Source organism: Physcomitrium patens, chromosome 10 (genome assembly GCF_059467195.1).
Source record: "Physcomitrium patens ecotype Gransden chromosome 10, ASM5946719v1, whole genome shotgun sequence".
NCBI lineage: Eukaryota > Viridiplantae > Streptophyta > Bryopsida > Funariales > Funariaceae > Physcomitrium > Physcomitrium patens.
In genome coordinates this window covers 11518165-11536343 of record NC_143419.1, presented here as the reverse complement: position 1 = coordinate 11536343, position 18179 = coordinate 11518165, and the positions used below count along the sequence as shown (strand labels likewise).

General features: G+C 39.4%; 1 protein-coding gene across 14 annotated transcripts; it reads right to left on the bottom strand.

Annotated features, from left to right (window-relative positions):
* Window positions 1-2314: 2314 nt before the first annotated feature.
* LOC112287577 (guanine nucleotide exchange factor SPIKE 1) lies at window positions 2315-18160 on the bottom strand. 14 transcript variants are annotated; one of them, XM_090253744.1, is made up of 35 exons: window positions 17646-17792; window positions 16634-16747; window positions 16382-16487; window positions 16014-16060; window positions 15787-15873; window positions 15330-15492; window positions 14974-15137; window positions 14105-14217; window positions 13800-13858; window positions 13577-13674; window positions 13329-13466; window positions 12601-12912; window positions 12140-12466; window positions 11694-11861; window positions 11382-11573; window positions 11044-11087; window positions 10683-10755; window positions 10376-10534; window positions 10006-10122; window positions 9698-9735; window positions 9445-9589; window positions 9224-9350; window positions 8798-8991; window positions 8287-8417; window positions 7914-7989; window positions 7579-7689; window positions 7145-7327; window positions 6749-6886; window positions 6231-6458; window positions 5748-6095; window positions 5214-5546; window positions 4772-4960; window positions 4137-4353; window positions 3245-4005; window positions 2315-3049 (listed from the first exon to the last, which is right to left on the bottom strand). In XM_090253744.1, exons 5-35 carry the CDS (start codon window positions 15868-15870, stop codon window positions 2795-2797), a joined length of 5685 nt encoding a protein of 1894 aa, XP_090109870.1. In that variant the 5' UTR covers window positions 15871-15873; window positions 16014-16060; window positions 16382-16487; window positions 16634-16747; window positions 17646-17792; the 3' UTR covers window positions 2315-2794. The 14 variants fall into 14 exon arrangements, 12 of the variants coding, with proteins under 12 accessions (XP_090109870.1, XP_090109872.1, XP_090109871.1 ...); XM_090253746.1 differs by having other exon boundaries at window positions 16010-16060; window positions 17646-17787; XM_090253745.1 differs by having other exon boundaries at window positions 15787-15876; window positions 17646-17787.
* Window positions 18161-18179: the final 19 nt, after the last annotated feature.

Below are 18179 nucleotides of genomic sequence, written 5' to 3'. Positions count from 1 at the left end.
GGCATTAATATATCATAGACATACATGTTTATTCTAGTAATCACCTAAATAATATAAATATGTAGAAGTAGATAAAAAAAGATAAATTTGATAATATCTTATAGAAAATTTTTGTAGAAGCTTCATAAATGTGATTTCACCTTCATATGTGTTTATAAGTGAATGGTAGGTTGAAAACTTAGCCAACAAGTTAGTCATATGTTGCACGTGTTGATAGATTGTAATACAAGCTAATAATGTGGCACATATATAAAAAGCTTGTCTTATAAATTAAATACATATTATGTGAGTTTGATACATGTTGAAGGTTTAATAGAGTATCGCCTCATAGCTCCTAGTTAGATAGTATATATAGAAACAAAAGTGAGGCCTTCCTCACTCTTGTCAATTCCTTACTTGTTTTTTGTTTAGTTTCAAGAGTCTCTAGATTTTTAGTCTTTAGCAATAATCATTCCAATTTCTTTTTAAATATACATACTTTCTCATTTTCATTTTGTCACCTCTCTTTGATACATATCTTATTTGTTTATGTATATTCCTTGAGTTCTTGTGCTTGACACAATGCTACTCAATTTATATTCTTACAAAAACAAGAAATCACATTGATGTTGGACATATCTAATATAATTTCTAAATTAGATGGTTTTTGAAGGGTTATTGAACGTTCTTACATTACATCAATAGAAGTTTTATTTTTTGTTAGTTTTGAAGAAATAGAGTAGATTATTTTTTATATTGTTGAATAGATTTAAAGAATGAATTAGAACTGAAGCTTCACCAATGATGAAGGTAGCTTCTTGGCATAAGCGTCTACAAGTTCTATTGTACTAAGATTAGTCATCATGCCAAAATTTGTGACCTATTCAATAGTACTTACCATATGTCTTATAGATAGAGGATAAGACAATAGAAAAGATCTAGTAATGAGTTGAAGATGGTAGCTTGTTGGTAGAGTAGAATAGTAGATAGTAGGCCCTTAGTTTATCTTAGATAGATTAATTAGAGGCAACATGCTCCTTTCTTCTTTTCATGTATTCTAAAGACAACTATAAATTCCACAACGTCTAGAAACCACCTTTCTTAAGCATGGATTTTTCTCAAGGTATTAATCTTATGAGCATGGTTCTCTTCCAAGGTATTATTTTGTAAAATTGAAAGCTTTAGAATGTAAAAAAGTGCTAACAAGTTGATGATTAGAGATATTGCTTAAATTGGCATGAAACTTATATTTGGTAGGAGCACAGAGGATGGAAAGAAAGCAAAAGTTAGAAGGCTTGAAGCTAGATAATTTATGAACCGGTTAATTTTAGATTCTAGACGGATCTATGAAAAGAACTAGAATCCATATTCAAATCAAATAGAATTCTTAGGGAAAAAAAGATAAAAGAAGAGAATATTGGTTTTTGTCTCTTTGTGTATCTTGTCTTCTATTAATTTTAGCTTAGATCTATGATGTATTTTGGATCTAAGTTAGAAGATGTGAAGAAAACTCCAATTCTCCAAAGAATTCATCTTATACTTCTTCAAGAAATTAAAGAACTTGTCTTTTAAATTTGGGTGTTGAAAGAGAATTGTCTAAGGTTATAGTTTGATACAATAAGATCATTAAAAGTTGGCATTTAATAAATTGTAGATCATTTAAGTCAAAAGTTGTTATTAGCCTAATATTAAATCTTTTTAAATTATTTTCTTTTAAATTTTTATAGGTAGTATATTAAATGTTTGAATTAGAGTGTTGCAAATGATTAGTATATCTTTTGTATGTTATATATATATATATATATATATATATATATATTTTAAGGAGATTATAAAAAGAAATTAGAATAGAAGAGACAATATGTTGTTGGCTTGGCTGTAATTTATAATGTAAGTTGAGGCTAATATCGCACTAGAGTCATGTTGTCATTGTATAATGTTAATTGGTTACATTTAAATTTGATTAGAGTGGTTGATGTTAGGATCTCCTATTATAGAAAGTAGCACAGATTGATATGCCAAAGTATGTTGTAGTCACTAGTTATACTTGTATTAAATTGAATTTGTGGAACATTATGAATATTGCAATGTCTACTTGATTTAAGTATGGTGTTGCAAGGATGTCTACGTTTGAATGTTGCATTGAGATTCTGTGTCAAATTAAGGGCAACTTCTTTTATGCTTTGCATGTTTTGATACAAAGAGAGGAGGGCCATGAAATTAGAGTATGGCTGCTTGTTGGCTTCAAGTCTGCTCTACCTCAGTCTTCTCTTAGTACATGATACTAAATATTGCATCATTTGAAAGAAAGAAATAATGAGCTTTCATGCAACAATTAAATAAACTCTTGAATGGTATATTACATCCAAGGATTCCTGAGAACCATTCAGGTAGCATGCTTTTGGCACCAACGTGTCTTGTGATTGTGCACCGCCGTATGTCATATTCTACATGGACCTGTCAACTAATAGATGAAGGCTATAAATACAGCCTGTAATGTAGAGACTAGAATTAGGAAGAGACTGGTAGTTTTTCAAATCTACAGGCACAGGTATAATCGTAGGCAGCTATGACTTTGGCCGACTTCATAATGAAAGAGTAAAATATCTGCTGACATCACCAATTCTTCAAGATGTAAACTAGCACAGACCACCAGCAGAATGAGGAATTCATGAAGGCAAGATTATCACCTCCTAAAGCAAAGTAATAAGTCAAGAGAAAGTATCACTAACACCAACTCCTTCAGCTATCAACCATGTCATGAGCCTAGGACAAACACCGATCTAAGGGAACACACAAAATCACGTTCCAGAGGTCAGAACCCAGATAAAATAGCAGGAATGAAGTGTGACAGCTCCGCTGTGAGAGATTGAAACCCAATCACAAGTTGAGAATGGAATTCTTGATCCTCTTCTGTTATGAGACGTGCATGAATTCGTAATGCTTTCTTGCACACAGCCATGAACTCCATGAGTGCTGCCATGAGTTCCTGCAGATCCTGCGCGCTCAATCTTGTTGAAGGTTCTCCAGAGAAGAAAGCAGCACATACCCCAAGCACGCCACTGTTTACCTGCAAAATAACAACCGCACCATGCCCACTTGCGATAAGTCGACAAAGCAAAGGTAAATTCTCTACGATTCTCCCACATTTGAAGCATCCCACACGATCATAATAAAGAATTCCACAAAGAGCACAAATTACACTTATTAAAGATCTGGTAAACATTATGCAGATTTCCGAAAATTACACACTCCAAATAATTACCTGCACGGCAACACTCCCTTGCAATATCCGCTGCAGACTTTGCAACCGAGACGGGTGGTCACCTTCATTTAATCGATTGTCATCGAGTTCTCCTGCTAATGCAGCTGTGCGGGTTTCGATCATGCCTATTGCATTTTCAATTGGAGAAAATTCACGAGATTCCGACTTAACGACTGTCAAGCGATTCACAAGAGCAGGGAAGGATCCCTCTGTCCATAGCACAGTACGTCTTTTCCATTGATCCTCAAGACCTCCTTGTGACTTGCCATTTTTCGTGAAAGGAGTATCATACAGGAAACGATTGAATACCCGAGCACTCACTGTTGTAACCGACTTACTAGAGTGCCTATCTCGCCTACTCTCCAAGATATCGTCCTCAGTAACAGGCTCAACAGATGTAATTTGCATGTAGCAGATCTCTGCATGAAGGTCTTCAGGTTTCACTTGCCGAGAATCAGGAATAATATGCAAGGACTGTTTTCCCTCGATAACTCTAGGTTCGTAAATGTTACCTAAGTTCCTCATGATATCCCCTAATCGCACATCTCTTGCCTCTCTGTAGACATACTCCTTGCCATTCAGACTGCCAAAACTTTCACCATAAAATCCCACACGATAGTAAGTTGCATCTGAGAAGGGGATCGGACTAGACTCCTGCTCTACTATGGCCTCATAAATGCTGGTCAGAGAAGTGTGGCATTTCGAAAGTTGTCCGTAGGCGCGCCTTGCTTTATGAACAGGGATGATAAGCTCCAAAATTTCTGAATTAAAAGATCCTCAGTGAGCATGAGAACATTAGCAACTGTGAAAAGATGCAAAACAGGATCAGGATACTCGTTATAAAACCTACGAGGGTTTAACGATATACGACCAAAGTAGGTGCAGGTCTTACCAGCACAGAAATGGAAAAGCTCTCCCTGAACAAAAAGTTTGTTAGCAAGCTGAAGATACTTCACGGCTGATTCTACAGTGAGCTTTGATGAACCATAGCCCTCTATTTCAGCACTGGCAGCTTCTCCAAAACTAGCACCGGTGAGCATAGGGCATATTTTCCGCAGAGCCTCTACATGCTCCTTGCCCCACATGTGATCTCCTTTACTTACTATAGCCTACACGCCCAATTGCAGGTGTCTGGTTACCACCACAAAATACCAACAAGGCTGGCACAATAGAACGTCTACTTCCTTTTAACAAACATCGCAGGACACCCAAATTTGATGCTCAATCAGATGTCTAGTACAGAAGCGACGTACTTATGGATTAAGGCAAAGAGTAGTTTTGAAAACTTGACTTAAATCCTGTCATAAACAAAAAAACATATGTGATACTAAAAAGATTTCCAGCCACTAATAACCTACTAAAAAATCCGTTCATGCCTTGAATTTCAAACATTTAGCCAATAAAAATTAATTGTCACGAAACTCTACTAAAGATCAGAATACACCCAGGTCTATTTGCATATTGTAAATGTCTTAAAGAACCTTTCAAATATTAAACGTTTAATAAGTTGTATTCGTATATATATACCTGCATGACAACACCTGCAACAGAAACTGCACATTGAGCAGCTTCTGCGTAAGATTGGTTTCCTTGATGAACTTCGCAAAGATAAAGAAGCCACATAATGTGTAGGTCAGGTACATTGGAGTATGCCCTCGCCAAACCGTAGTATGCCTCTGCAGTCGCATACTTGTCAGCGGTCATGACTTCTGGGCCCTGCACCAAATCACAACAATAAACGAGTTTCAAGTTGAGCAATCTAACCCTACAGCAGTGTAAAATTCCCCAAAGCCAAACATTACACAAGTGACGAAAAACTGTCACTCACAAAGTGGTACTCAACAACAAATCTCAATCTTATCAAGTCTAAGAGATGTCCCATGTCCTTAAGTGGGATGCGAGGGCAATGTCAATGGGACACCGTCGTTTTAAGCATCTGAGGATTTTACTGAAAACTGAGATCATGTACCAGGAGAGCATGTCCAACTGCAGCCTCAACAGCTTTAAGCAGAGAGTTGGAAAGTTCATGAACACCAGCCCAGCTCCAGATCTGCTCACATCCTCCATCTGGCAATGCTGAGAGTGTGCCTTCAGGAAGTCCACTTTCACGAAGAAGATCTGTACTAATGTTTTCTTGGGCAATTTGTCGCAGGGATCTGCGAAGACGCTGTGATTCTCCACTTTCCTCCAAGGATCCATCCATTCGATGTTGAGTCACTTGAACGTCCGACATAAGCTCTGATAGCGTGATGGTGAGCAGCACACGTAAACGAGATAGACCTTGGAAATAATGGAAGGCAGTCTGCACCAAAGAGCAAAGATCAATACACTGACATAAACAAACATGGCACTTTGGGCTTTCATGATTGTTCTGTATGTTACAAGTAAAACTACTAATGCTTGTAAATTACAGCAAATTCTTCATGCCTAAACGAACATCTAAACATGTTACCAAAATATGCCAATTTAGTTTACGGGTAGTTCAAGGAGACAGAAAACTCACTCGAATAAGAATTTGAAGACCAACAACGGCTCGCTTTCGAATGCTTTCATTCCGAAAAACTCCGAGTCGCAGAAGATGGAACGCAACTTGTTTCAAAAATCTATCATTATCCCGGCTCATCAGAGTAGCCCCGTATTGACTAAACAAATTGTTAAACACAGGAAAGAAAGCTTTCCAAAAAGGCAGGGGCTGACTGCGTCCTAGAAATCCACTGATGATGCTTGTGATACAATCAAGCTTGGTATAATCCGTAGCAATAGCTTGACTTGATGCGGCGTCCATAAATTTCGCAACAATTTCGAGAAGTTGGAGCATTACCGAAGCGCTGAGATTCTCTTCCCACAGGTCCTGAAAGGCTAACCGTATCAACACAAGATACAAATGACAGGTCGCATACCAAGGTCCAACCTACAACTGCTAAAACCCAGATTCTTAAAAATTCCACCTACAAAAGCTCGTGTACTAAAAAGTAGCCATACTGACCAATTTCTGTCGCAGCATTGGATGTAAGCTCTCTTTGAGAGCCATCCCTGCCCCTCTTCCTGCTGATTGAGCTTGCGCCAAAGCTTCGCGCAAAGAATGAGGCTGATTTGGGCTGCTTGGGCTGTTTGAAACCGGGCTTACTCTCTTCCAGAATGTGCTGGCGTCTGGACTTACCTGTGGAAATATCCATTGAGGACCAGGAGAACTCTTGGTTACCTGCAACAAAATCTGGAAACAATATGAATAATCACGCACACTATAGATCACACTGAATTCGATAGCCAAATTATTTAATCTAACGAGGTTTCTTTTCAATCCCGTCGAGATCAGCAAGAATTGACTTATACATCAAAAATGACAGAAGGAAAGAAGTTTCCACAGACTTTTAGCATGCACATTGTGTTTGTACAAGATAATTAGGTGTGACCATTATAGAGGAAAACCAATGACAACTACTAACACCTGAAGCTTGAGAATCAGCGACTAGAAATATCACACATTACACACATTAGACGTACTCTGACATCTTGTCGTGAAGCTTCAGAAAGAAAATGATTAACTGCAGGGGAAAGCTTCTCAGAATAACAAAGAGTCCCTTTTCCTTGCTCATTTACAGGCATTGCACCCATCAAGCCATCAGCTCCTGCTTTTTTGTACTGCACAAGTGAATTTAAAATCACATTAGTATGCACAAACATAATGATGCAATCACTTAGTCGACCTAATTTGACAATACTATCTACTGTACTGTAATATCTAGACAAGTGATCAAACTGCCATGAAACTTGCAACAAACGTACACGAAACAAATATTTTTTGGCCAAAATCCTTTGGGTCTCAAGCCCTACTACCTGAAAGATCATGCTCACTGACTGATATTTATGTTGGACAGAAAAGAATGAATAAGGTCTAACCTCAAACAGTTCTTGGCATTCTTCCAGCAGCTTAAAAAACAGCCTTGTTCGAGCAATATTTTGCTGCCAGGACTTTACAAGAGAGCCATCATCCAAATAGCGCAAAATATGGAGCACACACACCAGGATTTCACGCTTCTCTGAGGAGCTCAAGGCATAAAATACTGGCATCTCATCCAAAATCTGCGAAGTCCAGTCCCAAAAAAGAATCAAGACCTATCAACCACTGAAAAGATCAATTCTAGTACTCTGTCACCCTGTAAATGTGTGCAAGGATCAAAGGCTACAACTCACTGCGACAAGTGTGCTACAACAGCAAAATTGATAGTCCATTAGAAGCAAGTTGATGTATACATTAGAAGAAGAATCATCAAAGAATTACAACTGTAGACATGCTGCACGAAAGAACACTAGAAAAATGCATGTCAGCTTACCAGACCAACTAAAGGGAAGTAACGTTGAGCAATATACAACTTGTCATCGAGTGATTGATACCGTAGGTCGTACTCATGCTTGCAAAGGAGTTGTACAAGTATTCGGCATGCCTGGTGAACAGACAGAAAAGTAAACAGTACATGTAACATAGTAAAATCAAACACAGTCTTCAGGAATGCAGCACAAAGGACAATATGTAAGATGTCCAAAAGCCCTCAGAATTTCTTGATGCCACAAAATAATTCAACATATGTTGTTTCCATCGCTGCAAAACCATTCAGTATTTATGACTAAGCATTCATTTCTGACGATCATTGTCAACCATGCTATTTACCTTGGCCTTTAAAGCTGGATCCTCATGGTCCCAAGTGATGAAGAGCTCCTGCATCAACATCGATGCCAAATAATTCCTGCACCGCACCTGCATCAGTTTGATTCACAGTAGCTGTTCTATGCACACAATCAAATCAGACAAATAGACTAGAACATCATTCAAGCCACACCACAATAATAGCATGACAATTTGATGAACTGTAGGATAGAAAAATGGTAATTTTTCCAGTCAGGACAACAACCCTAGTTTGAGATATGAGGACACAAGTTAATGGGAAATAGTGTGTCTTCTACAAACATACAGCAATGAGCAGAGAGTATCCATTTGCAGGAACTAGTGTAAAGCCGAGCAATTCAAGCGTGCAACTACAAACCTCTCGGTAGGATCTCTGCCAGGCATTTCAACAAATAAATCGTGATCACAGATGATACTAAGAAAATTGAGCTTGTACTCATGAATTGTTGTTTCACAAACTCCACAAAATTTGCTGAAGTAAAGCGCAACCTGCGTATACACCATAAAAAACTCATATCAACAGACTGATTATGTTTTGAAAGTGTCACAAATGATCGGCGTTGATTGCACAAAATGTTACGTACTCAATCTTGATCCTTCTAACTTCAAAATATTGTAAGAGCAAGTCGACATCTCCATAGCAGTAAAGCAAAAGATATTAGAGTGCGAAAATTATTGGGAATTATAGAACACAAATTCTTTCTAAGATTTTCTATAAACCATCATCTTCTAAAACAAAGGCATTCTACGGCACACCCCCAATCAAAAAAACTGCTTTCAAGAGTTGGAAAGGTTCGTTGGGTTACAACCAATCTAGCACATTAAATAAATTAAATTAAATTAAAAGGTTTTATGGTTGCTTGACTCACCAATTCAAAGACTTGCCGTGGTTCAATAACAGAGAGAAGATCGAAACAAAAGAAACCCAAACTACTGTTGAGTTTGTTGGCTAGAGTCAACCCCTTCTTTCCTCTCTCCTGAACCTCCGTCAACAGACAATCATAAAGCTGCCCAATGCTTTTAAAGACCTCATCATTGAGCTGTAATGGTGGCAACTCTTCACCTGCACAATTTTCTAGAACTACTTCAGAAAATCTTCAATATAAGTAGCGATGCATCAATTAATGATGTTTTTCATGCCTTCCACATATCTTGTGTAAAGTCCAGAGATAAATTCATTGTCAATGATAATCCTTAATGATTTTTAAATTAGACTAGAAACGTGAGCATCTGATTGATGTTCAGCTTACGACCAGTTTCATGGACAGAGAGGGAGTGACGAGCTAAATACAAACCTGGAGGCAGAGTTTCACTGTAAGTACGAGATTGCTCAAGTGCCATGGACTTCACAATCAACTCAAGGAAGAACCAAGCCATTGACAGCACGTCATCATACACAGGTCCAACTCTGTAGCCTTTTGCCTGCATGACAATAAATTTGTAAGGGCTCCACAAAACAAGGATTTAAATAATTTCCTCGTAAATTTAAAAAGATCCCAATGCTTGATCTTCGTACCTTGCTGCGAGCAAGACTACGCCAAACACTGCAGAGACCAGGATACACAGGATCATGGCGTCCACCAAAATCGTCAAATGCGTAGTCCAAATACTGGACAAGATATCGGTTGCGTTCGTCTCCATCTGATGTTTCTCCTTGTACCCTGCTCATATTATAATAATTAAGAAAACTTGGCGAAATAAAAGAAGGCTCGAGTTCATGCAACATTGCTTCACCCAACTTTTGTATAGTGCATGTGGAGACCCCGAACCTTGTGATTATATTAACCATTGATCGAAATGCAGCAACCTGAGAAACCGCCAGAGCAAGTACCAAAAAATCGTTAACAAAGGACGCCAGTATCTCATGATTACAATAGAAAAGAACTACAAACGACCCAAATTGAAGATCAGAAATCCCCGACTAGTGTATTGACAAAAAACACAGACCACAAGAATCATCCTTCAATCTAAAAAAGTTACGTATTTCATCACAATTCAAATAGCCAACACAAAATAAGAATCGTTTTGCCCAAGAATAAAAATGAAATATGATGGGTCCAAAAGAACCATGAATCACCTGCAACGTTTCTCCTCCATCACCAATCATGCGAAGCAGCATATTCAGACATGGTTGAAGAAACTGAAGCATAGCAGATGCTTCGACATTCTTCAATGCATTAACTGCCTGCAGATTCTTACATTACAGTGCTAGCACACGGTAAGGCATTTGGGTTTTAATTAAAAAAATTTGCTTGGGAATCTAAAATGAATACATACTAACTGGAATATTCTTAGACCTAAGCAATTCTATGAGTCTCAACACTTCCTTAACTATTACAAAGAGGAATAATATTGTAGAAAACATCAAATAATTATGCAGATGTTACAAAGTGTGACGAGTGTGACGCATTCAAGAATCTGATCAGAAGATAGCTTATGTAACATACCTCCATGAGTTCATTTCCCCATGGACTTGTCCGCAAAATATGACGGTCATATTCAGAGAAAAAATCCCTAATCCTTTCATTCACAGGATAAAGAGACGAGCACAGACGGGACCGTAATTTAAAGACTGTTTTGCCATCATCAAGATATTCCAATCGATCCTGCACCAATCAAAGGCTCGCATGTAAGGACTACCAACTCAGGATAGTTTAATCTCCTTCAAACAATACAATATGGTTAAGTACATGTGACTAGGACTAACTGTACCTACAGAATTTAGCATGTAACACATGCTGTGGCACAACTTACCTTCACATTATCTTTTAAATAGTTTGGGTACAACTCCTTCGCAATAGGCAGGGTACCGTCCAACCGGATAACTCTGCAGCAATAACACCACGGATCAAAAGACTGAAAATGCATGCATTCTATAATGCACAGTAACATGGCGAAGTAATATTTATAACATGAGATAATTTAGGATACATATGCAGAGGCATGTGATAATTCCAGACTAAAAAGATGTCCTAGGAGTTGTGTCAGGTCACAAGAAATGGTAGGAGGCAAGACTTGCAGATAAAACCAACAACAAAGACATTACAACTAGTGAAACAACGCTAGAGAACCCATTTGAACCCTTTGGTTGAACAAAATGGGACTAAGGACTCACTGAGAAGCGAATAAGAGCGGAAGAACCGCGTATCCTACAACGACCTGCAATAGTGACGAATCAAAATACTGGTCATTTATCATATAACTCAGTAACGTGCATCCTTTAAAAAGGACGATGAGGATAAATGAGTGCATTAACATCACCTGAGAAAGACAAAACCTCTAACAACATTTAGAGAAAACTGAAATAACCAACTACCTATAAGAAATCAACTATTGCCCCTATCTTAATACCATACAAAATACAATCTTAAATGCTACTCAGAAGCAAAAGTACAAAGAATCACAAAGTAAAACAGTGCCAGCAGTGGAGAAAATGTAAAAATAGATACACACTGGTTTTGGTGCTTCTAGTTTCGTCTGAAGTTCCACATGGAAGAAAGTGAAAAGGAGGTGGTGGTCCGGGGACAGATTGGTAGGAAGTTGGACTTTGAATTCGTCATGAAAATGAGGCGTCTTTGTATTAGCATCAATTTGAGTGTGTACGTACTTCTGCATTGAGCTGTCTGCATCCCTAGGGTAAAGAGCCTGTTTTGCACATAAACACCCCACCAAAGATGTCGAAACCATGTCTTGGCACAATGAAGACTTGTAAACATCATATTTACACTGAAGATCATACTTGTTTTGTTTGAACGATGACGTTACCTCAAGGGGTGGCTTCCGAATATCACCATCATCCACCCTAAGCTCCAGCCGAATAAAAAGATTCCGCTTTCGGTTAAGCGTAACAGATTGAGGATACACATAGAGGAGATGCAATAGCTGAGATAATGGCTCAGGTTTCGGACCCAGTCGAAATTCAACGGCACGAAACTGTAACAAACAAATACAAAACAGTAATTAAATGCCGCGGAGCACTCTGCTTTGAACAAATGAAAACATTTTCGCAAGTAAAACCATCCTCAAGCATATAAAAGAATGCTAATAAAACAATAGATAGGAGACTAAGATGTACTGCGCTAGCAACTTTCGCGATTATTTTGTTGTACCATAATTGATGTCTTTTTTACACGTGATATAGCAAGAGAAGAGTTTTGATTCCAGTCTAACTCCCTTCATGAAAAAGATTCCCAAATATTGCAAAAAAGCACCTCTGATCGTCGCAAATCAAGACTACTTCCAATGCCTGCTTGTAGGTCACGATGTCCAGAGTTACTTTTCTGGTGTCCATTGTGAAACGTCTTCGTGGATTCTAGGCCTTGAGCAGAACGCCCTGAGAATGATGCTCCTAGAGAATGAGAATCAGCATCAAAAGAGTAATTATTGAAACTGCCGCACTCAGAGATGCAGTCCGTTTCATGATCATCACTGCCCAGCCTCTCAATTTCAAGCCTTAGAGTTGCTTTCACTGGCTTCTGCACTTTACGCTTTGGCTCCTGAAATGAAAGCATACTTGATTGGCCGCTGGGATGTTCGACCTTGCAACCAAACATACCTTGTAAGAAAATAGATGCCGTTATGTATAAGGTGCAGTAACCAAGTATTAAACGGGTGGTGTAAAGCAAAAAACGATTAAAATAAGGTACTGAATGAAGCCAGACACAAGACCTACCAGAAGCATCTCCTCTGTATAATTTTCTTTTACACGATGAAGGGTTGGCACGTCAACCAGTACTGGAACACTGACAGATTCAGGCTTTGAGTCGGCAATCAGCCTACCATCTGAATCCAAGGATGTTTCCATAAGAGCAGATCCTAAAACGCCTGGAGGCAAAGGGCTGTTCGTTGGAGACGAAAAGCCTCCTACACCTCCAGTTACAATTGCGTCGAATAGAGGAAGGATTGACCAAGCGAATGGTTCGCGAAATGGTATCATCTTTGCCCATACTTGCAGTTTTTGCTTATCTCTTTCTGTCAAATGTACCTTCAATTAGAAAGACAAACTGGTGTTAACTAACTCTATTCCATGTCAAATCTGTGCATTTCGAAAACTAAAGCAAAGCGATCTAAGATAATTCGTTTTCTGAGCAGAAAATTAGAGCATCTCATGTTCTTCGAAAGGAGAGGAAGGATCAACCAATGTACAGAAACAATGGAGAAGATCCACACGGGATAAAAATCTGTAGCAAAGATGTACAAATTAATCTAGTTAAAGAACTTGTGGAGTACGGACTCATATCAAAGAACCAATTAAACTTCAGAGAGCAAAACCGTCTGTGTTCCTGAAGTTTTCATATGATAAAATTACATTACCGTAAGTAGCAAGAGCCACAGGAAACGTGATAAATACTGTTCAGAGATTTCCTGTTTATTATACAAACACGAATAAGACACACTCACAGGTTCTTTACGCGTGTAGATAGAAGGAGTGATGCCCCCCTCTTCTGTAACATGCTTCTCAAGCTGCACCAGCAAGCAGATCGCTGGTGATGGCGCTTCAAGTGAGAAAACGGCTTTTCTTGGGTAATTACTAGCCTCCTGCACATACATGTCCAAAACAGCTGATTTGAGTCCCTTCGCCACAGTCGTGATTTCGAAGCACAAAGCGTACACTTTTACCAAAAGAACGAGCTATCATAGAATCTTACATCTTGAAACTCTGGTGGTAAGCATCGAAAGTGGAAATCCTCTGATAGCTTTTCTCGCTTCTCCCGGTGATAAAGACATATTGTACCATACCAGGGCTCTGGATCATACCACATTTAAACCTCCAAGTCATCAAAACGATGGAAGCAAAAACTGCAACTCCAAATTCAATTTAACAGTAGATTGATTAGGATTAGCCAATAGCCTCTGTAAATCAAATCTTACCAACAAGACCAGCCTGAAAATTGAGAGATGCGATCTTCACAGAAATCTTCAGCCCACCACTGCAATCACCCAGAATCAAAAATCATACGGTGTAGCAATGTCAGATTCGAGACCATTATATCCCTTGTAGGCCTCCACGCACTAATCCATCATCCGTCTCACATGCGACGTACAATATGAAACTCACAAATAGGAACTACGCCTACGGGCACATGAGGTTCAAATGCAAAGAGCTGCAGATTTTAGGGTAACGTGAGCACTGCAAGCTTTTACTTCAAAGAAGATCTGGAAAATGAGCACAAGACCTCGATGATAGTGCTGTCGGAATCTCTGGTGTCCTTTGCCCGTATACAGATGCCCTCGCTGCTAGCCAATTAAAAACGGGCTCATATGGGAGTAGCGGAGCCCCACCGTAGTGCTGTACAAACGACACAATATTACGACGCTGAGAACACCATCTAAGAGATCAATAAAAAAATTCGAATGATGAGACATACTCCAATTAATTACTCGTACAACCGTCAAACAGACATGAATGAAAAGCATGCTTTCTAAATATTCTACAAATATAGATGAGCATAAGAATTGGTAAAAGAATAGTAAAAAAATAGCCAGAAAAAAGAAAAGAACCGAAAGATGAAACCTTTGTAGTAGTTAAGCAACGTCATTCCTTTTGAATGAGATTGAGTTTGTGATTCCATTCTGTGATAACCTTTTCACTCAGCTTGAGGAACAATAATGATCTCAATTATTTGATGATATCTTTATTATTGGAGAAAGTGTAAGTCCACTTTCATACAGACTGTGATGTAAAGGTATCAAAACATCGGATGTTCACTTGCGACATCTTTCTAAATTTGATATGCTTGAGTATTGTGGGGCAAGAAGCAATCTTTTCCTCATGATATTTTGAAATTGGATAGATGTTTAATTTACTTAACACTAAAAGAACTTGGAGTAAATTCATATCGATAAGAAAACAACAATTCAAATAAACCAGTAACCTTACCTCAACATGTAACAGAAGTTTTCCACCTGACACTATAGTTTTCTCACTCCGTGGGAATGTAACAAAACATGAACATTCACTTTGTTTTTAAGAAATATCTCTGCGAACTCTAATGCACCTCGCGATCATGTCATTATGTTTCGAAGATCAGGTGAGAGGAAAGACCTTCGATGCTTTGGTAACGGTTGAATCTGGAGCATCACTTCCTGTTGACCTCCCAGAAAATCGGCCGGAAAACAATCCTCCAGAGTATCTACCTGACGTCGTTGGGTCTTCATCGTCTGTGGCATCTCCATATCTTCCAAGTCTAATATTTGAAAGGCGCAGCTCTATTACCATAAAGCATATCATTAATAGGATGGCACATCAAGCATGTTTTAATAAGTAGCAAGTATGGACATGAAAAAGATTTCTGCATGTAACAACCTAACCATTAGCAATCGCAAATTGCAGTCTTGATGCAACAATCCTACGTTAACGGTCACATAGAAGGGAGATTCTCAACACATAATTACACTTACCTGTCTCTACATCTGTGTCAGGTCCTTCAAATATCTGGTTTTCAAATACAGGGGTTGGCACGCTTTCATAGTGTCCATACTTGCTTTCATCCTTCACCCAATCTGCGGTGTAGTTTTGAAGCAGCTCCGTGAGATGTGGCCATGGCTCCACATTGTCACTTAGCTGCCAGGGTCGACAAGTGGTAGCACAAAACGTTATTCAATCGTAGCTAGGACGATCACGAAGGGAAGACAAGACCTTGAGGGCATCTTTTCCAACAAAAGATAGTAGCTAATCTTATAAATTCAATATATAGTTGAGAAGGCAACAGTGAATTATTTGTTTCGTAATCTCGGACCTGGAACCATCTGTCGAATGGTAGTCTTGCAGACAAGAATCACGAATCGTCATTCTACGACAGGAGTAAATGATATATAAAATCCACCAGCAAGTCGTAAGGTGAATATGGAAACTCACCAAACTCTCAACGTCTGCCGACTGCCCAGAGTAAGGATGTGGGATACGCCTAAACCGCTGCCCACTTAAGGCAATCTCACCCATTACCTGCTAACAGATCCAAAGAATGTCTTGGTAGGTTACATTCTGATGTTGCCAGGAGTTGAGAGTAACAAATCTCTTCGTCAATAAACCTGCATACACAAATAATACAACCAATTCTGAAGGCGGAAGGCAAAAATACCTACTTGATTGCTCAGTCGTGGTTCAAAACGGCTCCAAGTTTAAGATCGACCTTGCAACATTCAGAGCTTTCTCTCTTCAGAATTAATCCCCATAATTAAATTTTCCTTCTCACCCGTGCTCATTAGCTTACACTATCTAGACGAGCTAGGCATCTACCTTGACTATGTCTATACCTATAAGTTACCTACAATTTCATGTATCTTCCTCGCACACCTGCAATTGCTGAAGTTTTGTAAAGCGAAAAAAATCTCTTGGTTGCACTGAATCATTGTCCTTTCGCACCGCAATCTACAACTATGGAGAAATAGCGAACCTACATCAACGTTTCTATAGGTAGGATGATGGATTCAAGTCTGATATTCTTCATTACCACATATGTTTTAACAGGAAGAACAATAGGAGCGTTGCGTTCAAGAACTTGTGATTTGGTCATCCTAAAGGAGGGAATAAACCCTTGATACCATGAAGGTTTCCTCCTGTACAAAAGCAAAGACACTCTGCTTTAACGACAGAAATATGATCTGATGAGCAGATCCGGCTGCTGAATAATGTAACACTGTCTAAAGAACGTAACCTGAAGTGCAAATTATGAGTGAACCACAAGCCTTTGTGAACTTATTACCTGAGCTTTCAATCAGAGTGACGCTTCAAACAGGAAACAGCCTGGAGATTCCAGAGATAGAGCAGATTCCCCAATGAGAATGCAGCAGGAGAAGAAAATGGCAAGCAGATGGATCTGGTTTCACCAGCAAAAAATTTCGTCAAACTTCCATCAGTTGCACTCAACTTAAGGTCAAATTCGAGCTTCCAAATTTTTGAAGGAAAAAATTTAGACAGATTATAAGTCTGGTCTGATGAGGTTGAGCGTAAACTGCAGCTCAGGTCAGGTCAGATCAGGTTCAACAACGACATACTGCACGAATACGACAGATACATTGGCCTTTCTCAACTAGACCGAGTAGAAAGACCAAGGAGTACTCACATCCAAGAGTTGATTAAAGTAGAATCGACAGTATATTGGAAATGTTGAATACTAATCCTGGTTGAAAAAACATAACCAAATAGTACAATGCAGGTGAATAACCTACTTAGAAAGAGAGCCTAAACACACTGGCTACCTGCACTCTTAGGAGGGCAACAATTCAATCAATGCAACCACTTGATACAACACCGCATAGTGTAGTGCGACAACACTCGCTAAACCACCGCATTACGGCAGAGAACTTCCGAGGTGCGTAGGTGAGTTAAAAAGACATCGACAGCTTCGCCACTGCTCGAAGGCAACACAACGTTACACCAAAAAACCCTAACCATTCAATGTGAGCACTCGGTGGCAAAACTACAACACACCAAACATGAACATCCTCCCTCCGAAAACCACCATTCAGACCTCTTAAACGAATAAATAAGCATAAAATAAATAAACAACAATCAAATCAGATGAATTGAATCATAGAGAAAGCCGCACGACAAAGCCCGTATCACACACTAGCACCACCAGCGAAAAAAAACCTTTCCAACTCTCAAGCTCTCAGATACCTGCAATCACGACCACGCCTCTCACCGTCATTCGAACCTCAGTAATGAAGACGCCAACAAGAGCGCGAAGACCAACGTTGATGAGGCAGCCTTACCGGAAGCGGAAAACTAGCCCGGGGTCACAGCTACGCAGATCGACGAAGCTTGATGCGTGAACATTCCTCCAGAGCCGCCCCGCTCGGGTAAACTCCCTCTCCGACAGCAAGCTTGTTCGTGTGTGTGTGAGAGAGAGAGAGTGAGTGAGTGCGTGTGTGTGCGTGAGTCTCTCTCCCTCTCTCGCTCTCTTCCTCACGAGCGTATTCAGGATACTCTGGCCCAGGGCAGGTGGAATTTCCGAGGAGGTAAGTTCCGAAGCCGGGTTACCGACTCCGGCCAGTTTCACACTTTACAGCCAGGTAGGCGGTACTATGTAAAGAACTCACCAGAGAGGATCTAGTGATTGGCCTCTTCTATTCTAGTGATGGACTGAGTGAGAGTGAGTGAGCGCCTTTGGCTTCTTGCTACAGTGTCCTCCTCGAACCACCATCCTGCTGTGGTTGTGATGGTTGTGTGGGAGAATGCGAGTGAGTGAGTGAGTGAGTATAGTTGGTCTTGTGTGTTTTTAAAACCAAATGACAAAACCAGACGAA